Source organism: Humulus lupulus, chromosome 8 (genome assembly GCF_963169125.1).
Source record: "Humulus lupulus chromosome 8, drHumLupu1.1, whole genome shotgun sequence".
NCBI classification, from domain to species: domain Eukaryota; kingdom Viridiplantae; phylum Streptophyta; class Magnoliopsida; order Rosales; family Cannabaceae; genus Humulus; species Humulus lupulus.
In genome coordinates this window covers 77,000,253-77,023,958 of record NC_084800.1, presented here as the reverse complement: position 1 = coordinate 77,023,958, position 23,706 = coordinate 77,000,253, and the positions used below count along the sequence as shown (strand labels likewise).

At 32.4% G+C, this 23,706-nt stretch overlaps 3 protein-coding genes across 3 annotated transcripts; 1 reads left to right on the top strand and 2 right to left on the bottom strand.

Annotated features, from left to right (window-relative positions):
* The first annotated feature begins 4,842 nt into the window (after positions 1 to 4,842).
* LOC133793899 (uncharacterized) lies at positions 4,843 to 5,271 on the top strand. The gene is made up of 2 exons (XM_062231140.1): positions 4,843 to 5,117; positions 5,217 to 5,271. The coding sequence occupies exons 1-2, from the start codon at positions 4,843 to 4,845 to the stop codon at positions 5,269 to 5,271; spliced, it is 330 nt and encodes a 109-aa protein (XP_062087124.1).
* Positions 5,272 to 5,945: 674 nt separating this feature from the next.
* LOC133795657 (monocopper oxidase-like protein SKU5) lies at positions 5,946 to 8,437 on the bottom strand. The gene is made up of 7 exons (XM_062233111.1): positions 8,276 to 8,437; positions 8,074 to 8,183; positions 7,704 to 7,974; positions 7,472 to 7,604; positions 6,762 to 7,122; positions 6,302 to 6,670; positions 5,946 to 6,207 (listed from the first exon to the last, which is right to left on the bottom strand). The coding sequence occupies exons 1-7, from the start codon at positions 8,435 to 8,437 to the stop codon at positions 5,946 to 5,948; spliced, it is 1,668 nt and encodes a 555-aa protein (XP_062089095.1).
* Positions 8,438 to 9,818: 1,381 nt separating this feature from the next.
* On the bottom strand, positions 9,819 to 22,781 carry LOC133795656 (uncharacterized). The gene is made up of 11 exons (XM_062233110.1): positions 22,655 to 22,781; positions 21,674 to 21,800; positions 14,803 to 14,869; positions 14,553 to 14,621; positions 12,825 to 13,768; positions 12,388 to 12,591; positions 12,218 to 12,330; positions 11,901 to 12,124; positions 11,398 to 11,464; positions 10,265 to 10,269; positions 9,819 to 9,896 (listed from the first exon to the last, which is right to left on the bottom strand). The coding sequence occupies exons 1-11, from the start codon at positions 22,779 to 22,781 to the stop codon at positions 9,819 to 9,821; spliced, it is 2,025 nt and encodes a 674-aa protein (XP_062089094.1).
* Positions 22,782 to 23,706: the final 925 nt, after the last annotated feature.

Below are 23,706 nucleotides of genomic sequence, written 5' to 3'. Positions count from 1 at the left end.
ACAACTCTCACAAACAAAGATCCCAACCCCAAAATCCTCTTGACACGGGCCGCGGCACAGCCTAGCATGCGCTACAGCACGACCCTGCTTTTGGAAAACGCCCTGACACCTGAGTTCATGAGGGCCACGGTGCAACCCCGCAAACTCAACTTTCTTAGATCCAAATCCTCTCAAAATTCACCCCAAATCCGTACCAAATCACCATTCAATCTCACAACATCCCTAGAACCAACCAAGCAACAAAACATGCGATTCTGATGGATCAAAAACTCACCAAACCATAAAATCCAATTCAAAACCCAAGAAACTTAAGGAAACAGAAACTCAGAAATTCAAAGCTTAAATCATCTCTAATTAAGTTGTTTTCCAGCTAAATCCTCCGGCTATCAAGTTTCTAATCTTCCCTAAAATCGTTATGACTTTAACATTGCTTGAATCCGAGCCCTAAAACTTGAGTTTCCTTCGAAAATGCTAGCAACGTCAAGTGAGAGAACGGGAGAGAGAACGAGAGTGTTTGAACATGTTTTATGTTTATGATCTGTTACTTAGGGCTCAAGTAACCTTAAGCAAATCCCAAGGCTTAGGGTACCAAAAACGTCTCTGAGGGTAAAATAGTCAAAATCCCCAGAATTCCCTCCTGATCTCACTAACTCCAAATATATCCTCAAATATCCATTTCCATTACCCAATATCCCAGTAATGTACTAAATAACTAAAATACCATTTGACTCACCCTGAGTCAAGTATTGGTCCCGTTGTGACATGCTCGCTAACTTGCTCCCTAGGATCGTCTCGTGCAGAGTAACTCAAATATATCCACATAATAATGTAGTATCACACATATATCACATATATGTCAAATATACCTATAACAAGCCAAATTACAAAAATTGTCATTCTCATAAGAAACAGACTCACATGCATATTTAATACACCTAAACATGCATATCAAGTCATATTATAATATAACTCACATAATCATGCCATGATACACATAAGCACATAATTTCTATAATTTGTCATCCTGACCCCTAATCAAGACCCTAAGCCTTATTAAGTAATTTGGGATGTTACAATATTAATATAAATTTAAATATTATAAAATAATTATATTAATATAAATTCAAATTTTATAAAATATCATTATTATAATAATATATTATGTTAGACTGGATTTTTAATAATTATATTAATATAAATTCAAGTGTTATAAAACAATATTATTATAATAATATATAAGAGATAATCTTACTTTTTACAAAATTTTGGTAGAATAAATTTTTATTAATTATATTAATATAAATTCAAATATTATAAAATATCATTATTATAATAATATTTAATAGAAGACTATATATTTACTAATTATATTAATATATAATACTTAATCTTAATTTTTTTTAAATGTATCATTTATATTTAAAAAGAAAACATGTAAATTTTTTTATTAATTAATCTAACTTATATAAATACATATATTCATATCAAATAACAACAAATTAACACTATAAATACATTATATATAGGTCTCATGTGTGTACAAATAGAATGATTGTGCAACTACATAAGAAATTAGAATAATATTTCTCTTCTATCAAGAATAAATAAGCTCTTATCTATTTATTGATGTGTGTTTTGAATAATATAATGAATGTTTTGTACCTTGAATATGGTAGTTTGTGATCTAAAATGTTATCGTATTTTTTTTTTAAATATCATAAACAATGTTTTGGTTTATTTTTTTTAATAGGTTTATGTCATTCTTTTATATATAATATTGTTTAGTTTTTTATAAATTTATATGACAATCTTAAAAACATAATAAAAATAATTAATAAATTTTCTAAATAAAACTAAGCAAACATTTGCACTTAGTATATATATACATCTCTTCTATATAAAAAGTGTGTAGATAATATAAATTATTGGTTTTAACAGTTTATTTTGTTAACTTTAACGAAATATTTCAAATATTTAATGAAATATACTTTTAAAACTAATTAAAAATAAATATTTATTAATTATATTGATATAAATTCAAATATTATAAACTAACATTATATATTTATTACTTATATTAATATAAATTAAAATGTTATAATATATCATTATTATAATAATATATAATATAAGACTAAATATTTAATAATTATATTATTATTATAATAATATATAACATACAATATATAATCTTAATTTTTATAAAAATTTTGCTATAATAAATATTTAGTAATTATATTAATATAAATTCAAATGTCATAAAATATCATTATTATAATAATATTTGATACTAAACTAGATATTTATTAATTATATTAATATAAATTTAAATATTATAAAATATCATTATTATAATAATATATAATACAAAACTATATATTTAATAATTATATCAATATAAAATCTAATGTTATAAAGTATTATTATAATAATAATATATAATCCTAATTTTTATAAAATTTTGCTAGAGTAAATATTTAGTAATTATATTAATATAAATTCAAATATTATAAATATTATTATAATAATATTTAATACAAAACTAGATATTTAATAATTATATTAATATAAATTCGCATGTTATAAAATATTAATATTACAATAATATATAATAAATACATCATATATAATTGTCGTGTGTGTACAAATAGTATGATTGTGTAACTAAATAAGAAATTATAATAATATTTATCTTCTATCAAGAATAAACAAGTTTCTCCTCTAATCATTGAGGTGTGATTTGAATAATATCATGAATGTTTGTATTTTGAATAGAGTACGTAGTTTGTGATCTAAAATATTATTATTATTATTATTATTTTAAAAAAACCATAAACAATATTTTGGTTTAACTTTTCTTTTAATATGTTTATGCAATTATTTTATATATAATATTATTTATTCATTTAAAATTTATATAACAATTATGAAAACCTAATAAAAATAATTAATAAATTTTCAAATAAAATTAAGCAAACGTGCATTGCACGTTGCTTGTACTTAATATATATACTAGGTAGAAGCAACGTGCAATGCACGTTTGGTTAATTTTAAAGTTGTAAACATGCTTATTCAAACATGCATTTATTTTTATTATATTTTTTAATTATCATATAAATTTTAAATAAATAAAAAATATCATAAAAATAAATAAAAGATGTTTAATATAAAAATTAGGGTAAAATATTGTCTATAATTTTAATAAAAATTTGTTCATTTAAAAAAATATATATAATAGAATAAATTATAGTTTTATAGTATATATAAATATTTATATCAATAATCTCTACATATATGACATCTAAATACAACATTGACATAGATATATATTTACATAGCTACATGACATATGTATATAAATTACAATAATATTTAAAAAGAAATTAATGATAGAAATAAAATAAGAATAAAAAAAAATCATAGTGTAGAGTAGTATATAAATGCATCAACTATTCTGATTAACTAATTAATTTTTGTTTAAGTTTATGGTTGTTCTAGTTTTTGAATTTGGCAGTGACAATAAAAGATTATATATTATATGTTTAATATAATATTAATATTATACGTGGATTTTAAAGTTAAGTTTGTTGTTAGTTGTTAGTAGATTATATGTGTAATATGATATTATTCTAATATGTGAAGTTTAAATTTAAGTTTAATTAAATTTTATTTAAGTTATAAAACACATGGTTTTATTATTTTTAAATAATTATCATTGTAAAATATCTCAAAAATGTCACATTTTAATTTGTTTAATAATTTATTTATTTAAGTTTGAGTTAATATATCAAAATTATCATATTTTAATTTGTTTAATTATTTATTTATTAAATTTAACTTAAGCTTAAGTCATGTTTACAGTCTACCGTTAAATATAAGAATATTCTGTTAAATATAAGAATATTCCGTTAAAGTTAACAGAAAAAAAAATTGTTAAAATTAAAAATTTCCGTTATCTACCCACATTTTATATAGAAGAGATATATATACACATGTTAATAGGACAATAAATATATTTTTTATTCCCTTGGTAAAATAGCTTATTTTTTGAATTTATTTTGCACTTAGGCCTAAAAAAAAATTTCAAAACTAGGACAAAATAATTTCAAAAATATCATTTTCACCAATTAATCTTACTTAATAAATAATTAGAATATTAATGTAAATTTATATGAATATATATATTTAAAAATAATTAATTTATTAGAACAAGATGTGGAGATAAGAAAAACAGGAGTGCGAATAAAAGAAACTATTAATAATAAATAAAAATATTATTTACAGGAGAGGCCATATCGAAAACAAGAGGAATGGTCATCCGATACACACGGATTCAAATTCTCTATAACTAACTTTGAGAAATGGATGGGGTCCTCACATACGGTTGCCATAATTGTCATCTTCTCTCCTTAGTTCCCTATATAAACGATCATATCCAAATATATTGTTAATAAAATTGAATATATTGGTTATAAAAGAAAAAAAAAACACTGAAATATCTTCAGACAGAATGGCTAAGAGAACAACTGTAAGTACATGGAAAATTCTTGTTTTCTGCACATTGGATCATATCATTTTTGTAATTTCATTGTTTACATATTTGGGGTATGTGTAGAACTACTGGAGGTCAATTCTTGCACGGATGGGATCAAGCCAGTCGTTTGCAACAGCCACTGCTCCCAAATCCAAAGCTTTTACACCTACTGTGGATGATGCTGCTCATTCTGCTCAGTCTAAATTCAAGTAACTAATGAAAACCATTTCAGCTTTTCTAAACTACATAAAGATATATATTGTGCCAACTTTGAATTGTGGTATGGTGAATTGGGCAGGGATCTAGCAATGAAAGGTGAGTTTGCGCCAATCTATATGGTGATGGGAATGGTGTTGGCTGCGCTGACAATGGCGACACACACGGCAAAGCAGCAGCTGTTGCATTCACCCTCTGTCAACGTAAGCAAGAAGAAGAGAGAGACAGTGGCTGAGGTGGAATACCCTGATGCTGTTATTAGCTCAGCTGACAAGTTTGTCAACAAGTCCTTTCTCAGAAAAGTGGCTCACATCCAAGACGCCAATCCCACCCTCCCTGACCCTATTCGACCAAACCCATTTACTAAGTATGTTCTTACTCTCACAACAATCAATTTTATAAGAATCTTAATGTCTAATGTCCAATACCACTTGACATTAAAAGAGGGTTTTTTTTTTCTTTTCAGATCTAGAGAGGCAGAGACCCTTAAAACAGTTGGTGTGAACCCAAGTCGCCAGTGAGTAATGTGCCATATCTCTAAGCAATCTGTTATGTGTCTCTCGGATCCAGTGATGATGGTGATAACATTATATATGTACATAAAATTATATGTTTTTTTTAATGTGAATATACCGTTTTGACAGTTTTGTTATGTTAATATACAGCCCTCACTTACTCTAATCACTATGTTTAATAGAGTGAAACAAAGAGGAGAGGCTTTGTTTTTAGACTATGTACTTCATTGATTTCAAATGAAATTGAATAAAATAAGAGACACCATTGTTTTAGTTTAACAAAAAATTAAAAAACCAAAAAATAGTTGTTTATCTGATCCACTCTTAAATTTATAGAATAAGATCTCAACTTTCAATTACTAACAAATACTGAGAATCACAGAAAAACAGATGATCACAATGTGGTACCTGCAAACAAAAAATTGAAACCAAAAAAAAGATTAGCAACGTATTGTTTTGAGTTTTCTATAAATAATGATTAGATTTAATATATAATAATTACCATGCATTCTGCAAATAGAAGGCAATAGATGATGACCCAGAAGATTCATGTTCATGTGCTTGAACTAAAACTGAAGGTGGCGGTTCAAAATTCCCTATAAAATGTCCAATAACAAGAGAATTATAATAACTATTCAATTCAAGTAAAGAACAAATATAGTAAGATTCAAGATACAGTACTAACCACATAGTATAAGATTATCTGGGGATACCCTTTCCTTGGCAGGGTTGGGATCAGCATCATAAACTCTCAAATAAAGCTCTGCTCCCAAGTACCAATTTTTCAACTTCTGTGACCTCAAATTCCATATTCCTGGATTGTCAAGGTACACATAAACTGCAGTCCAACTAGAAGGAAATAGTTGCACAGTGGACCGGACAACCGGGTCATACAGATTATAGGTCGATCTTACTTCAGGTGACCACTCAGCAATCCCAAAACTGACCAACCAAACCACAAGTTAGAGACTAATATAGGGTCTAGCATTGTTGTAACAAATCAAGTCAAACGTTTTCATAGCATTACTTTACTTACCCAACAACATAAAAGCTGAAGCCATCCAAATGCCAAGAGTCCATTTCATCAGACCAGTTCTCAAACACTAGTTCTATCCATTCTCTGTGATTCCCACTTGCCACAAATGTGCCCTCGACCGGAACAGGGTTGGTCGAGTTGGTGGGGAACTTGTCGAGCTCGAACACCCCAGATGTGTTGGCGAAGTGATCAGCCAGTTTCAATGGGGTTTTCGGGGTCAGGTATGCCACATTGTTGACTGTGAAGCGAGGGACACCGCCGATTTCAGCTTTTGAGGCTCTAAGTGTGAAAGTTTGTGATATTTTCACGTTTGTTACGTTAAAACTTCCTTGTGGATTTGGCCTGGCTGCTCCGGTGGTCATATTCCACCTTTAATATAAGGAACAAAAGGTTTCAAGAGGAGGAACCATAGATGATGATGATGATGAGTGCTTTAAAGTTAAAAATAATACGTTTTTACCTGATTGATCTGGCTTGCTTAATGGAAAATTCTATATCAAAGGGATAAGGGCCATGGGGAAGAGGTCCCTTGGCTGGTGTGGTGGAGTTATCATAGTGTAGAATGGCTACCCCATATCTGCTATACTCTGAGCCGTTGTAGAAAAGTCTAGGCTCTGCAACGATGTAGAAATCTGCAGATTCCTGATCAGCTGTGACGAGAACAGAGTAAGACTGTCCAACGTGGACATCTAACGAATCTAGCATTATCTGATTGGTGTACGATCCCTCCGTTTCAACCAACTTCATAGTGTGGTTTTGGATCCTGAAGTTGAAACTCCATGCAAGTCCCACGTTTGATATTCTGAATCTGTAAGTTTTCCCTTAATAATAAAAAGATATTAATTAGTTAATATGATTAAATCTCGCAGTTTGTTTTTTTATATTACAACTTATACTGTTATACAAAATTTATTGAATTATGTAAATATAACAACCATTATCATATACATAACAATTCTAGTTAACTTAAAATAATACAACTACACTTACAATTCAAAATAAAAGTTAATTTATAAAGTTCATAACAAAAAAAAGTGTGCATTGGTGCAATGTGAGTAGTTTCGATGCATTGAAGTTTTTTTTTATCACCCATAATTAAGAAATTAAATATGTACGTATATAAATTGATGCAAAATTTTGATAATAATTGTATGACGTGTAATTAATTACCTTTAGTCACAGTAAATGACTCGTGGGTTTTAGTAAGTGGGTCCATATATGGACCTTTGCCATTCATCAAAATTCTATCAGGTGGGCTAGTCAAATATGCCATTTCCAATGTCTTCAACTGAGACCTGAAATCCTGTATTTCAAATTACAGAACTACCCTTCAATAATAAATTCAAATGAAAATTGTAGTCATAATTAATTTGTGTTGTGACATTAGATGAGATGAGAGGACCTTGTAACTTTTTCGAGACCAATCCCCAATGAGAAGGTCGAAATCGGCTTCTGGTTTTGGAAAAGGAACACTAATAAGCGGGCGATTGTTAACTCGAATAGGCCCAAATCCACCACCAGCTTTGTGGAAATTGGTCGAAGGGAAGTAAAAGAAGCTGCCTATTTGGTCTTTCAATTGGTATATATAGGTCCAGTTCTTTCCTGGTTGAATGCCACAATTTGTACCCGAAACTCCATCTTGCCAAGAGTTCAGCCTTTGTTGTATCCCATTCCTATAAAAAAGAAATAAAAACAAAAAAATCAAATCAATTATTAATCTTTGTTTTACATCATCATGTAATTGTAAACACATTTTCATGATGAGCCATTACCATGTCATTAGTAGAGGTTCGTCCATATGATTGAACACGTTGACATGAATGTTGTCGTTGGTGGAGGCATTAATAAGTGGCCCTGGAAACATCCCATTAATAGTAATAACCTGAAAATTAACATAACAATTATGTCTGTATATATAATTATATATAATTATAAATTCATTATATCATAACAAAAATGTTAAACATTTCTTACGGGTTGGTCGACAGTGATGATTGGGTTGATAGAGTTATCCATTGCAACATGCCAATGATAAACTAAATCTTCTGCCCCATTGAAGCTCAATAACAGAAGAAATATTGTAGTGAAAAATAATGGACGGCGATCTCCGACGCCGCCGCCGCCGCCGAATGTCATCGCCAAATAGTTTTCTTGGTGAAGTTTCAGAGTGAAATGAAAACAAAGAAAACTTGTTTAATTGAAAAGATCGAACAACAAGAATGCAAAGAAGTTGTCAAGATTTTTTTTAAAAGATAACGCTTTGAAGATTTTTTTGGTAATTAAACTTATAACAATATGTAATTATATATATATATAAAAAAACTTATAACAATACGTAGGATTTTTCAAATTTTGAATTATCTTAAATTTTGTGGTAATCGGTTAAAATTATTATATTAATTTAATATAAATTTATGTATATTACAATGAACAGTGGTCGAACTAGCCTAAGTGGACAGGAGGTGCCAAGTAAAAGACATTTTAAATGTTAAATTAGAAAGATAATTTTTAAATGATTTTTTTTATGTAAAAATATACATTCTAAAATATTTGGCGGCTCGTGTCACCCTTTCGACTACATGTGTTTCCTCTATGAAATTGAAAAGTTACTTTTGAATATATGAATCAAAGACTTGATTCAATCAAAAATAGGGATACGCACGGTGGTTTGGGCGGTTTGAACACTTTTTAATACATCACGCTACAAGTGCGGTGTAGTAGCTAGAATACACTGTGCGGTGTGATTTCGTTGCACCAAACCGACCAAACCAAACCATTTTTTACGGTGTAGTTTGGGAGTTTTCCACGATGTAAGTATGTAAAAAAATATGTGTGAGATGGAGATAGTGATAGGGAGTAGGCGCAAATGAGATGAGAGAGGAATGAGTTGTTGTCGTGCATGATGTGTTAGAGAATAAGGTTATACCCTAATTTAAGTGGGCTCCTAATTTAAGTAGACTCATAGTTTCAGATTGGGTTACTAAAAAATGGTAAATGTGTAAAGTTTAATTTTTTTAAACATATTTGTAAGTATACGGTGTGGTGTGGTGCAAACCAAAATTTCACACCACCAAACCGCGCACCGCACCGCACCGCGCGGTTTAGCTAAAATACAAACCATACCGAACCATTCCACTTTTGACACCGTGGTTTGTGGTGTAGTGTGGTGCGGTGCGGTCGGTTGCCACGGTCTGCCGATTTAGATGCTCACCCCTAATCAAAACAATAAAGAACAAGTGTTGAAATGTAAACAACACTAGCAGATTTTTAATAGGTTCACTGATAAAATTTAGCTACTCATTGGGTCACAAAGACCAGGGTAAATCACTTCATTATAGTAAACTTTTGTTCTTTACAAATTACAAAACCAAAATGTCAATTTGCTAAAGAACAATCTAGAACTCACAGCAAGATTTACAATTTACCCTAAGTTGAATCTCTCACTCAACTTTCTGCACTTCTAACTCCCTTAGAAGAATGGTTGAAATCCTTTCAGCACTACAACTCTGAAATTCCTTCAGAAAACACTAAGAACAGCTCCCTCTGTTCTTCTCCTTGAAGAATTTGGAAAACCAAGAACATCTAACCTAGAAATCTGCAACAAAAATGTTAGAGAGAAAAAACAACAAGAACAAAGAAACTCTCTGCAACAATGGAATCGGTTAGTTGAACAATCAAAACCCAAAACTGAGCAATATATAAAGGTAGGTAAAAGAACCTAACATCAAAACTTATTAACAACCTAAACAGAATTAGTTATAACCTAACTAAACAAACTTATCTCATGTGGCAAATGAAACCACAGAGATCTCTAGATGCAACCAAAGCATAGCCTAGATGCATCTGGGATCATGATTTGCCAAAATAAAAAAATATGCAGGAAAACATGGTTATAAAAATCTCCCCTTTGGAAAATTATGATCAATGAACAAAACAAAAATTCAGACTAACAATAACCAATACCAGTACTAAAACAAAAGAAACAAAGTCAAGTGAACAAAGCATAAATGGTCAACAACACGACTAGACTAAATTGAGACTATAGAAACTAAACAGAAATAACAAAAGCCATAGAAACAACAAAAGAACTGTTAATCAAATACACCAATTTCTCCCCCTCAATGATCATAATCAAGAAACAGTTGTCTTGAGGAGAGGTTAGATAAAAAAGGAGACGACTACGATTTCTCTCCCTGAATTGGAGACTCCCCCTGAATATCAGGGATTGTGAACCAGTTATGTCTCTTGGAGGACAAAGCCAACATCAACAAAAGAATGGCAGACACTTCAAAGACGATATTCACTGTTGGAGCTGTAAAGAGAAACAAAGCTTATAGGGCTCTTAGAAAATGTTAGTGATATAAGCTCTCCCTTAAGAAGGTGTTTGGCACACACAAAAATAAAATAGAACAGCTAAACAAGGCCCTTATTATAGCAAAATATCCAATGAACAGGACCAGAAACAAAACAACCAAATATCTTTCTTTTTTTCAAAAAGTAAAAGTTTATTGAAATAAACAAGCCTTTAAAAATACATGTAACCACAGATGACCAACAAATGATATTTTCCACAAAAAATGATCGCTAACCTCATGAGCATAATAGAGAAAATAAACATGAAGCTCTGTTCAAAAATAAATTTAATATCCAAAAGATGTAATAGTATGTTGTGATTCATAAAATCTGAAAATAAACTCTTAAAAGTGAAAGTTTGACAACCAAACATCAACCATTTTTTTCAACCAGAGTTTGAGCCTAAATTTACCATATGTGTGTGCATGTGGCCTCATGTGAGCCAAAGTTATGGCTCACTCACTCCTGATTTTTTTTATTTTTTATTTTTAAAAAATGTTTTTCTTTTAATGTACCACTCATGGACTTTTGCAAAGCAATCAGCGATGGCTTTCACTCATTTCCAAATATGTATCTGTCTCCCTTAATCAAAAAAATACTAAGTAGAAGGAGCAAACTTCTCAATGCATAAATTTCCAAAAGGGAAACTCTTCCCATTGCACCAAAAAATGGTAGTCTTTTTAGTTGAGACAAATAAAGGCTCAAATCAATCTTGGAAAAAAAAAATGAGAGATGAGAAATACCTTTCAACTTAGAATATGAGTAGAGAAGCAACAGATGAACCACAACAAAAACAAACAAAAGTGAGACCTTGAATTGCAAAAAAAAAAAAAAATTGATCAAAGGCAACACAAAGTTATTCAGATGGCACAGAGGCCAATAATGTTTCTTAGGTGCTCATAAGTGTCAACATTTAAAGCTTTGGTAAACAGATCACCTAATTGAGCATCTGTAGAAACATGGGAAATAGTGAGCATTTTTTATTTAACCAAACTTTTAATGAAATGATATCTGATATCTATATGTTTATTTCTTGAGTGATGTACATGATTTTTTAAATTGTTAAAGGCACTTGTGCTGTCACAATATAGTGTTAAACACCTATGTGGGTAGCCATAATAAGTTAACATCTCATTTTGCAAAGGCCCCATCAAGTCAACATGAAACAATTATTTGAAGATTTGTTTCCTGTTAGAACTGAGCACCCATTAGATGAAACCAAACATTGAGTTTTCGTAAAACTTACAGTGAAGCTAGCATCGCATAGTTGACTGACACTCAGAAGATTTGCCTTTAGACCTTTGACATACAAGACAACCGTGAGGGGTGGAAGCCCTGCAAGAACTAGGTCGCATTTGCCCAAAATAACACCCTTATTACCATCGCCAAATGTAACAAGTCCTTCTTGAGACTCCTTGAAATTTAAAAAGTGAATTTTGTTTCCAGCCATATGATTAGAGCAGCCACTGTCTAAATACCAATGGTCATTCTTGAATGTTGAGAACGAGGTATGAGCAACTAGAGCACAATTGTCATTGGGTTTAGATTTAGGCCTCCACTAACCATGAGTAGACTTTGTAGAGTTTGTAGAAGGTTGAAGTAGGTCGCCACCCCTTTCAATCATCACTTGTAAGTAGAACTGAAGTTTGTAACACCTTGGTCGTATATGGTCACACCTGTGGCAAAAATGACATGTTGGAACAAATCTTTTGCTTTGAGGTTATGGAACTAACGTGGGGGTTTCTCGGATAGAAGAAACATTGGGTGGAATGGTAACCTCTTTAGAGTTGCTAATAACCTCTGCAGATGAGCCAGATCCATCATTATTTTTTGTTATAGCAGCAGATACAAATGGCAGTATTGGTGCAGATGATAATGATTCCTCAATTGTTAAATTCTTTCCCTTTTTATACAGCAACTTGTAGCCAAGAGCAATTCTGTCACCATAAGGCTTTTGAATCTAAAGAGATTGATTAAGAGTCGCTGTCCCAAGTGGAATGAACTCAAGAGCTTGTTTGGCACGAACAAGATCAACTTCCAATTTGTATATTAATTCATCTTTTTCTTCAAGTTTGTATTGAGATCAATGATAGTTCCCTCGAGCTGGGCATTTGAGTTAGTCAATGCCTTGAACTTCTTGGCCATAAATGACAATTTCTCAAACATCTACTCGTATGCAACTTTCCTATCCACACTATAAGAATCTGAGTTAACAAAATCTGCATCTTCCTCAAATGTGTCCGAGCGAGTACTTTTTGCAAGAAACGCAACCATTTTCTTTTCTTGATCAGAACAATCACTGTTTCTATCATCTTTGTCCTCATTAGTATCACTCCAAGTTACTGCAAGAGCATTTTTCTTCTTTAGTGTGTTAGCACATTCAGATTGTATATGGCCATATCCATCACATTCACGACATTGAATGCCCCAAGTCTTTTTGTCTAGTGACTGTGGTTGCTTGTTAGTGATAGAAGTGAACTTTTTGAAGGAATTGGCATTGCCCCCATAGTGTTTCTTGTTAAAATTCTTTTTCAAGAACTTGGCATAATTCTTGGTCAAGAGAACATATGTATCATCTGCTAGGTTGTTAGACAGATCTGCAACTTTAGCCTGCTCTTCTTTGTGAACAAAAGCAATATTAGTGTTGGGCTTTGGATTCTCTTTTTTTGGCTGTTTCTTGCTCTTACTCCATCTTTTAAAAGTCAGCTCATAATTTTGCAAGGATCCAATTAATTCATCAAGATCCAGATCTTCAATTTCATGCACTTCTTCAATCGATGTGACTTTGGCCTTGAACCTTCTTGGAAGAACACGAAGAACTTTGCAAACCAGCTTGGCATTAGAGTAAGTCTCACCGGGGGCATAAGACTCATTGGATATGCCACACAATTTTTCATGGAATTCAGCTATTGATTCGTCCTCCTCCATTGTGAGATTTTCGAAGGCCTTATCAAGAGAGAGAAGTATGAACTTCTTGAAAACATCGGTACCCTCATTCTTGACTTTGAGTTTTTCCCAAACTTCATTGGCAATGTCACAATTTGCAATGACCTTGAGCTGATTTGTGGAGACTGCATTAAAGAGAGCATGCAAGGCCTTTGAGTTGAAGTTTGCCTTCTCAATTTCAGTAGTTGTCACTCTTTCATTGCTTTGGCTTTTTCGACATCACCTTCTTTGACAGTTGAAGGATTCCATCCATCGGCAACATCCATTCACACACACTCATCTACTGCCCTGAGGAATGCTCTCATTTTTATCTTCCAGTAGGGGTAGAGTGGTCATTCAGGAGGTCTTGAGGTAGATCCACATTCCTTAAACAATTCCATGATGAACACAAACAAAGAAAATACTCCCAGAGATGGATCTCGGAGAGGGTTAGATTAAACAAGAAAGCAAGAAACCAGAAAACAAACAGCTGGAGAGCAAGAAACCAGAACACAAACATATGGAGATCAAGAACAAATTCACTAGACAATCTAAAGCAAGTAACTACGAAAATACCATACGGATTTACAATTTTTTACCATACAGTTCTGATACCAATTTAAAAAGTTACATTTTGAATCTATGAATTAAAGACTTGATTCAACCAAAAGAATAAAGAACAAGTGTTGAAATGTAAAGAACACTAGCATATTTTTACAAGGTTCACTGATAAAAATCAACTACTCCTTGGGTCACAAAGACCAGGGTAAATCACTTCACTATATTAAAATTTTGTTCTTTACAAATTACAAAACCAAAATGTCAATTTGCTAAGGAACAATCTAGAACTCACAGCAAGATTTATAATTTACCCTTAGTTGAATATCCTACTCAACTTTATGCACTTCTAACTCCCTTAGAAGAATGGTTCAAATCCCTTCAGCACTACAACTCTAAAATCCATTCAGAAAACACTGAGAACAGATCCCTCTGTTCTTCTCCTTGAAGAATCTGGAAAACCAAGAACATCTAACCCATAAATCTGCAACAAAAATGTTAGAGAGAAAAAACAACAAGAACAAAGAAACTCTCAGCAACAATGGAATCGGTTAGTTGAACAATCAAAACCCAAAACTGAGCAGTATATAAAGGTAGGTAAAAGAACCTAACATCAAAACCTATTAACAACCTAAATAGAATTAGTTATGACCTAACTAAACAACCTTATCCCATGTGGCAAATGAAACCACAAAGATCTCCGGATGCAACCAAAGCATAGCCCAAATACATCTAGGATCATGATTTGCCAAAGTAAAAAAACATGCAGTAAAACATGGTTATAACAAAAACTCCTAAAATAATTTACAATTCTTGCTAAAAAAATAATAATTTATTATTCATTTCATAAACGATTATTTTTTAAGGGATTATACTATTTTGGACCATTGTTTTGTCTCATTACCTGTGTTGGACCCTGTGTTTTAACAAATTACTTTTTGGACTCTATTTTGTAAAATGGTTCAAATAGACCCATAAACCTAATTTTGATGAAAAAAAAATTGAATATAACAACACAGTTGTCTGGCAAAATGATTGTGTTTTTGTTCTGAGTTATTAGTTTGGTAAATTATTTGTGATTTTAGTTCAATTTTTTTTAATCAAAATTAAGTTCGATGGTTTATTTGAACCATTTTACAAAATAATTTATCAAAACATAAGGTCCAAATAGGTAATGAGACAAAACACAAGTTCCAAAATGGTATAATCACATAAAAAATAAATTATTAATATTGTATGAACTAGGTGGAATTGTTACTTCTCATCACCATCATTTTTATTAATTTTTTAAAATTTTAACTCTCAAATTGTAGTCCAAAAACAGTCTATCATGGTAAGCCTATCATTGTTTATTATAAGTAAAAATTTATAATTATAAAAATATTGCAGTTTGTTGCGACTAATGAGAGATTTCCCACCTAAAAAGAGAACGAGCAAGAACGAGGGAATTTTTTTTATTCCAAATGTTAAATGAGGCATGAATGAAGATGACATTCTGCCTCAACATTTGTGTGCTTTTGTAGTAAAGTAATTTCTTAAAGAATTTTAATTTTTATATAATTCACTTTTATGTTTTATTATTTAAATAAATATATTCTCGTTCCACGACAGAAAATACACTATTATAAAAGCATAGACGGGAATTAAAATAATTAACGAAGACGGGAACAAGCTAAAAGCTTCTATTAATATGCACGCAAACTAAGATAACTTTGTTAACTAATATATCCATCGTCTTTCCATTTCCAATACCTTCTCTATTTGTTAAAACCGTCGAGATTTTTTTTATTAAGGACTGTGATATATGTTAATTTAAAAAAAGAAATTGGTGGCAGTAGTTAAGATATAACAAATCTTCAAATCTATCCTTAACTTATAAATTTATAGATAAATATTTAACAATAAGGATGGATGAGGTGGTTTCATCCATTTCCTCCAGGTAACTAATAGATTCAAAATAATATATGTTTCAAAAATTATATATTACACTTTATAATTGAAAATATCCAGATGTAGTTATTATATAGAAGCAAATTGGAGCAAACTTTACTATCTAAATAATGTGAGAGTTTATATTTCTTTTTTTTTTTTGTGAAATTTTGTGTTTATCTATTATTAAATATTACTTAAAGCTAAAAATTACAAATTAATAAAAAATTGAATTTTTTTTCAGCATGGGCGGCTACCCAATCTATGCTTAACGTGGGTCTGCCACTGTGTACTATACACTTTGATTATTTTAAACAATGTTCATTGTTTGAAAAAACTATTCTAAATTAAAAACTACTTAATTCATTTTTTTAAATTATGATTTTTACTAAAATATGGGGACGTGAACATTAAAAATACAAAATAAAAAAAATGATGGTTACTTCTATTCACACTCTTTTTTGTTTCTCTCTTTACAACTCTCTTAATTAATCTTAGTTAGTGTTTAAAATAAAGATGCTTCTACAGACACCTCATTTTTTTCTTTTAAACACTTGTTTCTAAATAAACTCATTATAAATTCTTAAAATTTCTTTTTTACACATTGTTATACTCATTTTTGACACGTTGATGTGGTTGGTGGCATGGCCAAGGACATTAGGGATGCACAAGGGTTGGGTTTTCAGATTTTAAGTGCATCGGGTTCAGATTTTGCGGGTTTCGGGTGGGAAAATAGGGTACCGAACCCGCTCCGAAGTTTTTCGATTTTTTGGTGATTTTGAGTTTCAGGTGTCGGGTTTGGTCGAGTCGGGTTTCGGGTGGGATTGGTCCAAAAATGGGCTTTGGGCTGAAAATGGGCATTAGTAAAAATATTTCAAAAATACCATTTTTTTTTACACTTTTTTAATTTTTTTTTTACTTTTCACATGTTTTTTTTAGCTTTGTTGTTAGTTTGGTGATGTTGATTTTTTACAAATTGGGCATTGGTAAAAAACTTTGAAAAATGCATTAATCTCTAAAGTCGAATTTTTTTTTTTAAATTATGTTCGGGCTCGGGTGTAACTCGAACCCGTGTGTCCTTAGTTTCAAAACCCGAACCCGACTCGAACCATGTCGGGTTCGAATCAAATTTCACTCGAATCCAATGGGTTTTGCAAAAAATCGGGTTTTTGGGTTGGGGGTTTGCTGGTTTTCGGATCAAAAGTTCACCCCTAAAGGACGTGGCAAAAATGTACCAAGTAGGCCTGCACCAATGAAGTACCTCGCCATTGGAGAGGACATATCCAACCATCCCACCTCACCAACGGTGCCCATCTCGTCAATAGTGCCCACCTTGCCAACGGTGCCCACCTCGCCACTCGACAAGGTAGGCACCCTCGCGAACCTTATTTATGGAGCACATCATCATTCATGAAGCACATCACCATTTATGGAGCATTTCGTCATTCATGAATCACATTGTCATTCATGAAATACATTGCCATTTAAGGAGTACATCGTCGTTTATGGAGCACATCATCATTCATGGAGCACATCTCTAATTCCAAAGTGACGTTGCCTATTAAAGTCGTCAATATCTAAGTCGTTGACAGATGAGGGCACCATTCAACTAAGGCATGTGACCTAGCCAGTTTACTTGAAACTTTTCCTGTATTATTTTTAGGGCCAAGCCCAGTAGCTAAGGTCTACAATCTAAATGTAACCCAACTCCTCACTATAAATAAAAGGAAGAGGGGTCTAGGAAAATAAATGATAAAAAAATTACCAATATTGCTTAGGGGTCTTGCCAAACACTTAGAAGTTTCACTCCTTAGAGAGGTTATGTAATCAAATATTGCAAGTTAGTATATCAATAATAGTGACCACATTGAACGTAGGTCAATTCTTGGGTCGAACCACTATAAACGCTCCCTCCATTTTTTTACTATTTTTAGCAATTGTTACATTAATTACACATCGAATACTAGAGTCACTCTTACATAATTATTCTTGGGGTGTTTGACAAGTTTGATGAAAAAACGAGTCACTGCACACATTCTAAAACTCTTTTGGAACAAAATTACCCATTAATTAATATTTTCTTTTAATTTGTTATCATCTTTAATATTTAAATAAATAAAAGCATATTGGGCATCCTCAATTAAAAAATAATTAATTTTTAAGAGTAAAAAACTTAATCACAATTTATATTTTATTCAGTTTTCATGCTTGTAAAAAAAAAAGTTCTTAAAAATAATAAAATAATTAATATATAAGTGATATCTCGGCCAACCCTAAGTATAGGCAGGACAAGCTTGTGCCTAAGTGTTGGGATTATGGCTTATGAACACAAAAAGAATATTGTAATCTAATAGAATTAAGGGAAAATACCATTTTGACCCCTGTGTTTTGCCCAAATACTCGATCGATCCTTGTGTTTTATTAAATGACAATTCAAACCTTTTGTTTTGCAAAACAGATCAATTTGGACCCTAAATCCGATTTTGATCAAATTATTTTTCAATATGACCAAAATGTTCTCATGTGTTTTTAATTATTGAATTAATTAAATAATCAAAAATAGATTTTTAAAACAGAAAAATAAATTAAATTTATTTTAAAATTTATTTTTGTAATAAAAGAAAAAAAATTAAAAATAATAACTGAAAGGGTTAATTCAAAAGCCTAATTTCATCTCTAAGCTCAATACTCTCTCAGACCCATCTCTCCCAACACCGGCGTTCTCAACAGTCACTGTCGCTGCCTTCCACCATCTTCTTAGGTCTTGTTCTTCCACATTGAACCTACTTTTCCCATTTCACGCAGATTTGTCTCACCTAATCTCTGACCACCATCACTTCCGCCTTCGTCAGCTACTCTCTTTGATGTCCCCACTAGGGAAACCCCCCGTAACCCTGGTCCGTGCATCGCCTGGTAATTCCACCTCCACCAACTTTGGTCGTGTGCGAGCGACAAGCTCCAACCCGAAACCCATGAGCCCAGTTCAAAGACAACCCATGTCCATCATCTTTTTCAATTCCTGTTCATGAGTTTGCAAGATAATTTCGTAAGTTGACCCATTCCCATGCTTCAATTTTTATGGGTTTTAAAGTGGATCCAAGGAGGAACTTTATCCTTAGTGTTGAGTTCTTCAACTTAGTGAGATTAAGCACATCTTCAATAGGAAGATTTCGTCGAATCTTGCGGTGAAGTCTCGGAGGGAGATTGGGGGCCGAAGTCGTCGTCGTTGGGTTGTTTCTGAGACAATGGCTTGGTACAGAGTTTATCTAAAAAAATTCTCATTTCTTGAATGTGTTTCAGATTTAGGTGCTTTTGTTGATTTCATATTTGTAATTTTTTTCTACTTGACTTCGAATTGTATATTGTATATGGTTATGAGATTTTGTTCCCCCAATTATGGGTGGCATTTGTTCTAATGGTCTGTAGGTTTGAATTTTTTTTATAGAAGTTGTATTGTTGCTTAAATCTGAGTTTGAAAGATGAACTCAAGAACAAGCTTTGATCAATTTTTAGGTTTTTTAATCAAGGTGAGTATGTTTTGATATGATATGTGTTTTAAACCTGGGTTTCAAGGATGCATTCAAAATATATTTTGCTTTCATTATTTGGAGATTTTAATTAATTTGGTTAATGTTATAAGTAAAGAATTAAATTTAGGTTTATGTTTAATTTTGATTTTGTGTTTATTACCATTATTTTACAGTTTTATTTAATTAAAATATGACTTTTTTTATTTTCTTAATTTATATTTTAAAATCTATTTTTGATTATTGAACTAATTCAATAATTAAAAAATATGAGGGCATTTTGGTCATATTGAAAAATAATTTGACCAAAATCGAGTTTAGGGTCCAAATTGATTTGTTTTGCAAAACATAAGGTCTGAATTGTCATTTAAGAAAACAAAGGGTTGATCGAGTATCCGGGCAAAATACAGGGGCCAAAATGGTATTTTTCCTATAATTAATCACAATATACCAATTTAATAAACACAAATTAGATCAAGGGAAAGATAGGACATTTATTGAAAGAAACCCTAGTTACATAAAGTTATGATTTTATGTGATCAAACAATAGAGATAAACATGAAGGCTTGACACAATAGATTGTAGTCCAAAAAACTTTAGGGTAGTTCGTTGATGCACCCCCCAAAAAAGGGCACACCAGTGCACCTCTTTCGCTCTAGAAGTATTTTTGGTACAATTTTTTTATGGCCGTGTATATTGTAGCTATTGAGAGCATCTTGCATACTTTCAGGAAATTTCAAAAAAATTACAGTCCAAAGGTCAATCACCTCCAAGTCTTGAGGACGCACAGTGCTAGAAATGTCATCCTTCGGGAGGTAATCGTCATCAGCCGAGAAATCGCCTTCTGGTTCGTTTCCATCATATTCAACGTGAGGATGTATTCATCTTCAGCTGGTACCTCATTCTCTTCCTCCGTCGGTAGATCTGCTACAGGAGGAAGGTCATCTAGTCTCTCATGACTCGGAGGCACATCAGGATTTGCTTAAGACTAGTTTCAAATATCCACCATGGCCAAGGCTCATTCCTAGCATTCTACAATTCTCAATTAAAGTACCAAAATGTTGAGCCAAATTTTCGTAAACTAAATAAAATGAAGAAAAAGAGCTAGTAAAAAGAAATGAATCACACGACGGGTTTTTACGTGGTTTGGCCGTTAACTAAGCATAGTCCATGAGTCACTTGTATTATAGAAAGCATGCCGGAATCACAAGCTCCTTAGGGTTTACAGCTTGGGCAGAGGATAGTTTTGCTCCAAGGTAACTAGGAGTCCAAAAATTAGGGTTTCAGGTCCTTACAAATGATCCCCTCATGATCTATTTATAGATGGCATGAAGGAAGCTAGAGGGGCTATCAAACTTTATTACATTACATTTCAATTCACACATTCGTTGGGGATCATTTATTACATAATAGGCATAATACACATGTCGCTTGGCCATAGGCCTATCAGGGCGGTTTCCTAGCCTAAATAGTAGGTGGTCCCAAAATCCTAACTAGGGCTGGCAATTCGTATAAACGTGTCAAATTCGTGTCGATACGATTATGACACGACACGATTATTAAACGTGTCAAAAACACAAGCGCGTCACAACATGATAACAAGATTATGACACGATTAATGTGTCATGACACAACATGAAATTGACACAATTAATCATAACAATATGAAAAAAATCATAAAACCTATGATAATTATTCGTGTTATCGTGTTGACACAATTATGATACAACACGATTATTAAACGGGTCAACACGATTATGACACGACACAATAAAGATAAACACGAACACAACACGATTATTAAACGTGTCACCCAAACCCATTTATTTTCGTGTAGTGTCGTGACCCAAATTTTCACCCATAATTCTAACGGAAAGGGTGCCTGGGACCACTCCTTGGAAATGCGGTCCCCCGATTCTCCGAGAATCTCACGAGGTTGTTATAGGGACTTCTTGGGCTCTCCGAGGAGTCACCATACAAGTGACTAATCTCGGAACTCCCCCAAGGAGCTATGCTTCAGGAATTTGCTGAGGGTCCCGAGGTCCCTCCTTTGGGACTCGAAAGATTGTACATCGTTCACTTGTTGCCAGGCTGTCCCCCTTTCAAGAAATTCTCATGAAGTATGTCACGCACATTGCCACATGTCGTTAGATGCTGACGTGGAAGATAGGCTGAAAAAAGGTCTGGAACACCATCAATAACTGCTACTGGAACAAATTTTAACAATAATCAACATTCAAGGTGGATTTAAAATAAAATTGTAATATATAACCCAGAAATCAATCATCTTGCTCATGTTTTTAAAACCACATACATACATAGAAATATAAATTTAATGAACATGCAGAGATATATCTGATCAAATGAAAAAAAAAAAACAATGGTAAGGATGCAGATAAAATGAAAATATGTTTTTTTTTAAATAATAAAATAATCCAATTAAATCATAAATTTATTCAAAATAATTAAAAAATGCATATTCACTAATATATAGGAAACAATTTATTTTTTCAAATTTAGAACTGATTGAGGGATTTTTAAAAATAATAATAATATTAAAATAAAATAAAAATGCTAAAAACGTGAAACTTCAATCGGAAAAGCTTTCCGATTAACTGATGGAAAACATTTCTAGCTAGATTGTAAATGAAATCGAAATTATTAACTAAATAAATTAAATTATCATTTGAAAAAGAAAAAAAAAAACGTATCTTTGCAAGTTGAAATTTTTAGGTTGTACTCTCCATTTGGTGTAAAACAAATGAGGACAACATTCTCAAAACATTACATTGAAAGTATTTTCTTCAAAAAACTCAACTCAATGATATTCTTCGACCTTTTGTTATTGTGCTATTATTTTCTCCATATATATTGCCCTTCATTGTAGAAAGCACAAGAATTGCATGTTGTACCACATCCGCAAGCCGAGCCGACCTTCGTCGTGGACTAACCACCGTCAATCACCATTATCAATCGACTTGGGCTTGATGTACTTGTGGTCAATCAATTGAGACGATACAAAAATGTAGGGAAGGAGATTATAATTGTCGAGACTCCATACCTCGTGAGAACCAGCAGACTCCAAGCAATAAATCATCTGCAATTTCCTCATCAAAGGCATATACTTGACGAAGCAACTGACCATGACTACTTGATAATCCTCTTCCTTGATCACTCAGAAACTTCATGAGCGGCTAAGACATCACATTCGCCACCGCACAAGCCGACCCCACCACCATAACCGCCGCAAAGTTAAATTCTGAAGTAATTTAATAATCCCACTTAAAAAAATCAACTAAATGCTATTAAATTAAAATTATCTTTAATTTATTGATGATTTAATTTAAATTTTTTTTTTGTTTTGTTAGAAGATACTAAAGTAGATTAAAATTGCAAAGCAATAGATAAGAGGATGAGGAAGGATCTCTTGCCTCCAAGAAAGTTCATCGTTTATCATAAGGGCATGCTAAGTCAATCTATGGGCCGCAACATTAAAGTTAGGACTAACCTTGTACGCCCTGATTTTCCCACGGGCTGATTAGCAGGTCGAGTTACTGACTAATCACAATTAGCCCACTAACATCCCTAAGACCGGAGCTCCCGCTTCGAGGTCGTACCTTCTTAGCTCAAGCAATCCCTGAGGACTCGCCAAGGTTGCCCAGGACTGGGGGAAGGAATCCGAAGGCCGAAGGTCGGGTCAGGGGAGCAGCTTGTGGCACGAGCTACGTATGGAGCTCTGACCCTCTGTAAAGTCAACACACGCAAGATAAATGTGTGTATATCTGACATCACGTGTCCGATATCTCCCTGACTTCTCGGACACGCATCAGGAACGTGCATGTTCTGAAACCCACAGCTGTGTTGGGCCGTGCGGCCCATTATCTTCTTACCTATCGATTTGACCATACTTATGTGTCAAGTTTAGGAATTAATCATGAATGTCACAGAGTTGATATGACAAATAATATGGTCACGGGATGACCTCCTTACCAACTTCCAGGTGCCTTCTCCTATAAATATGGAGAAGCTGGGAGTTGATAAGGGTTGGAAAAACAATAGTCTCGAGAGAGAGAGATACTTTGTAACCAAATACCCAGAATATATCAATAATAT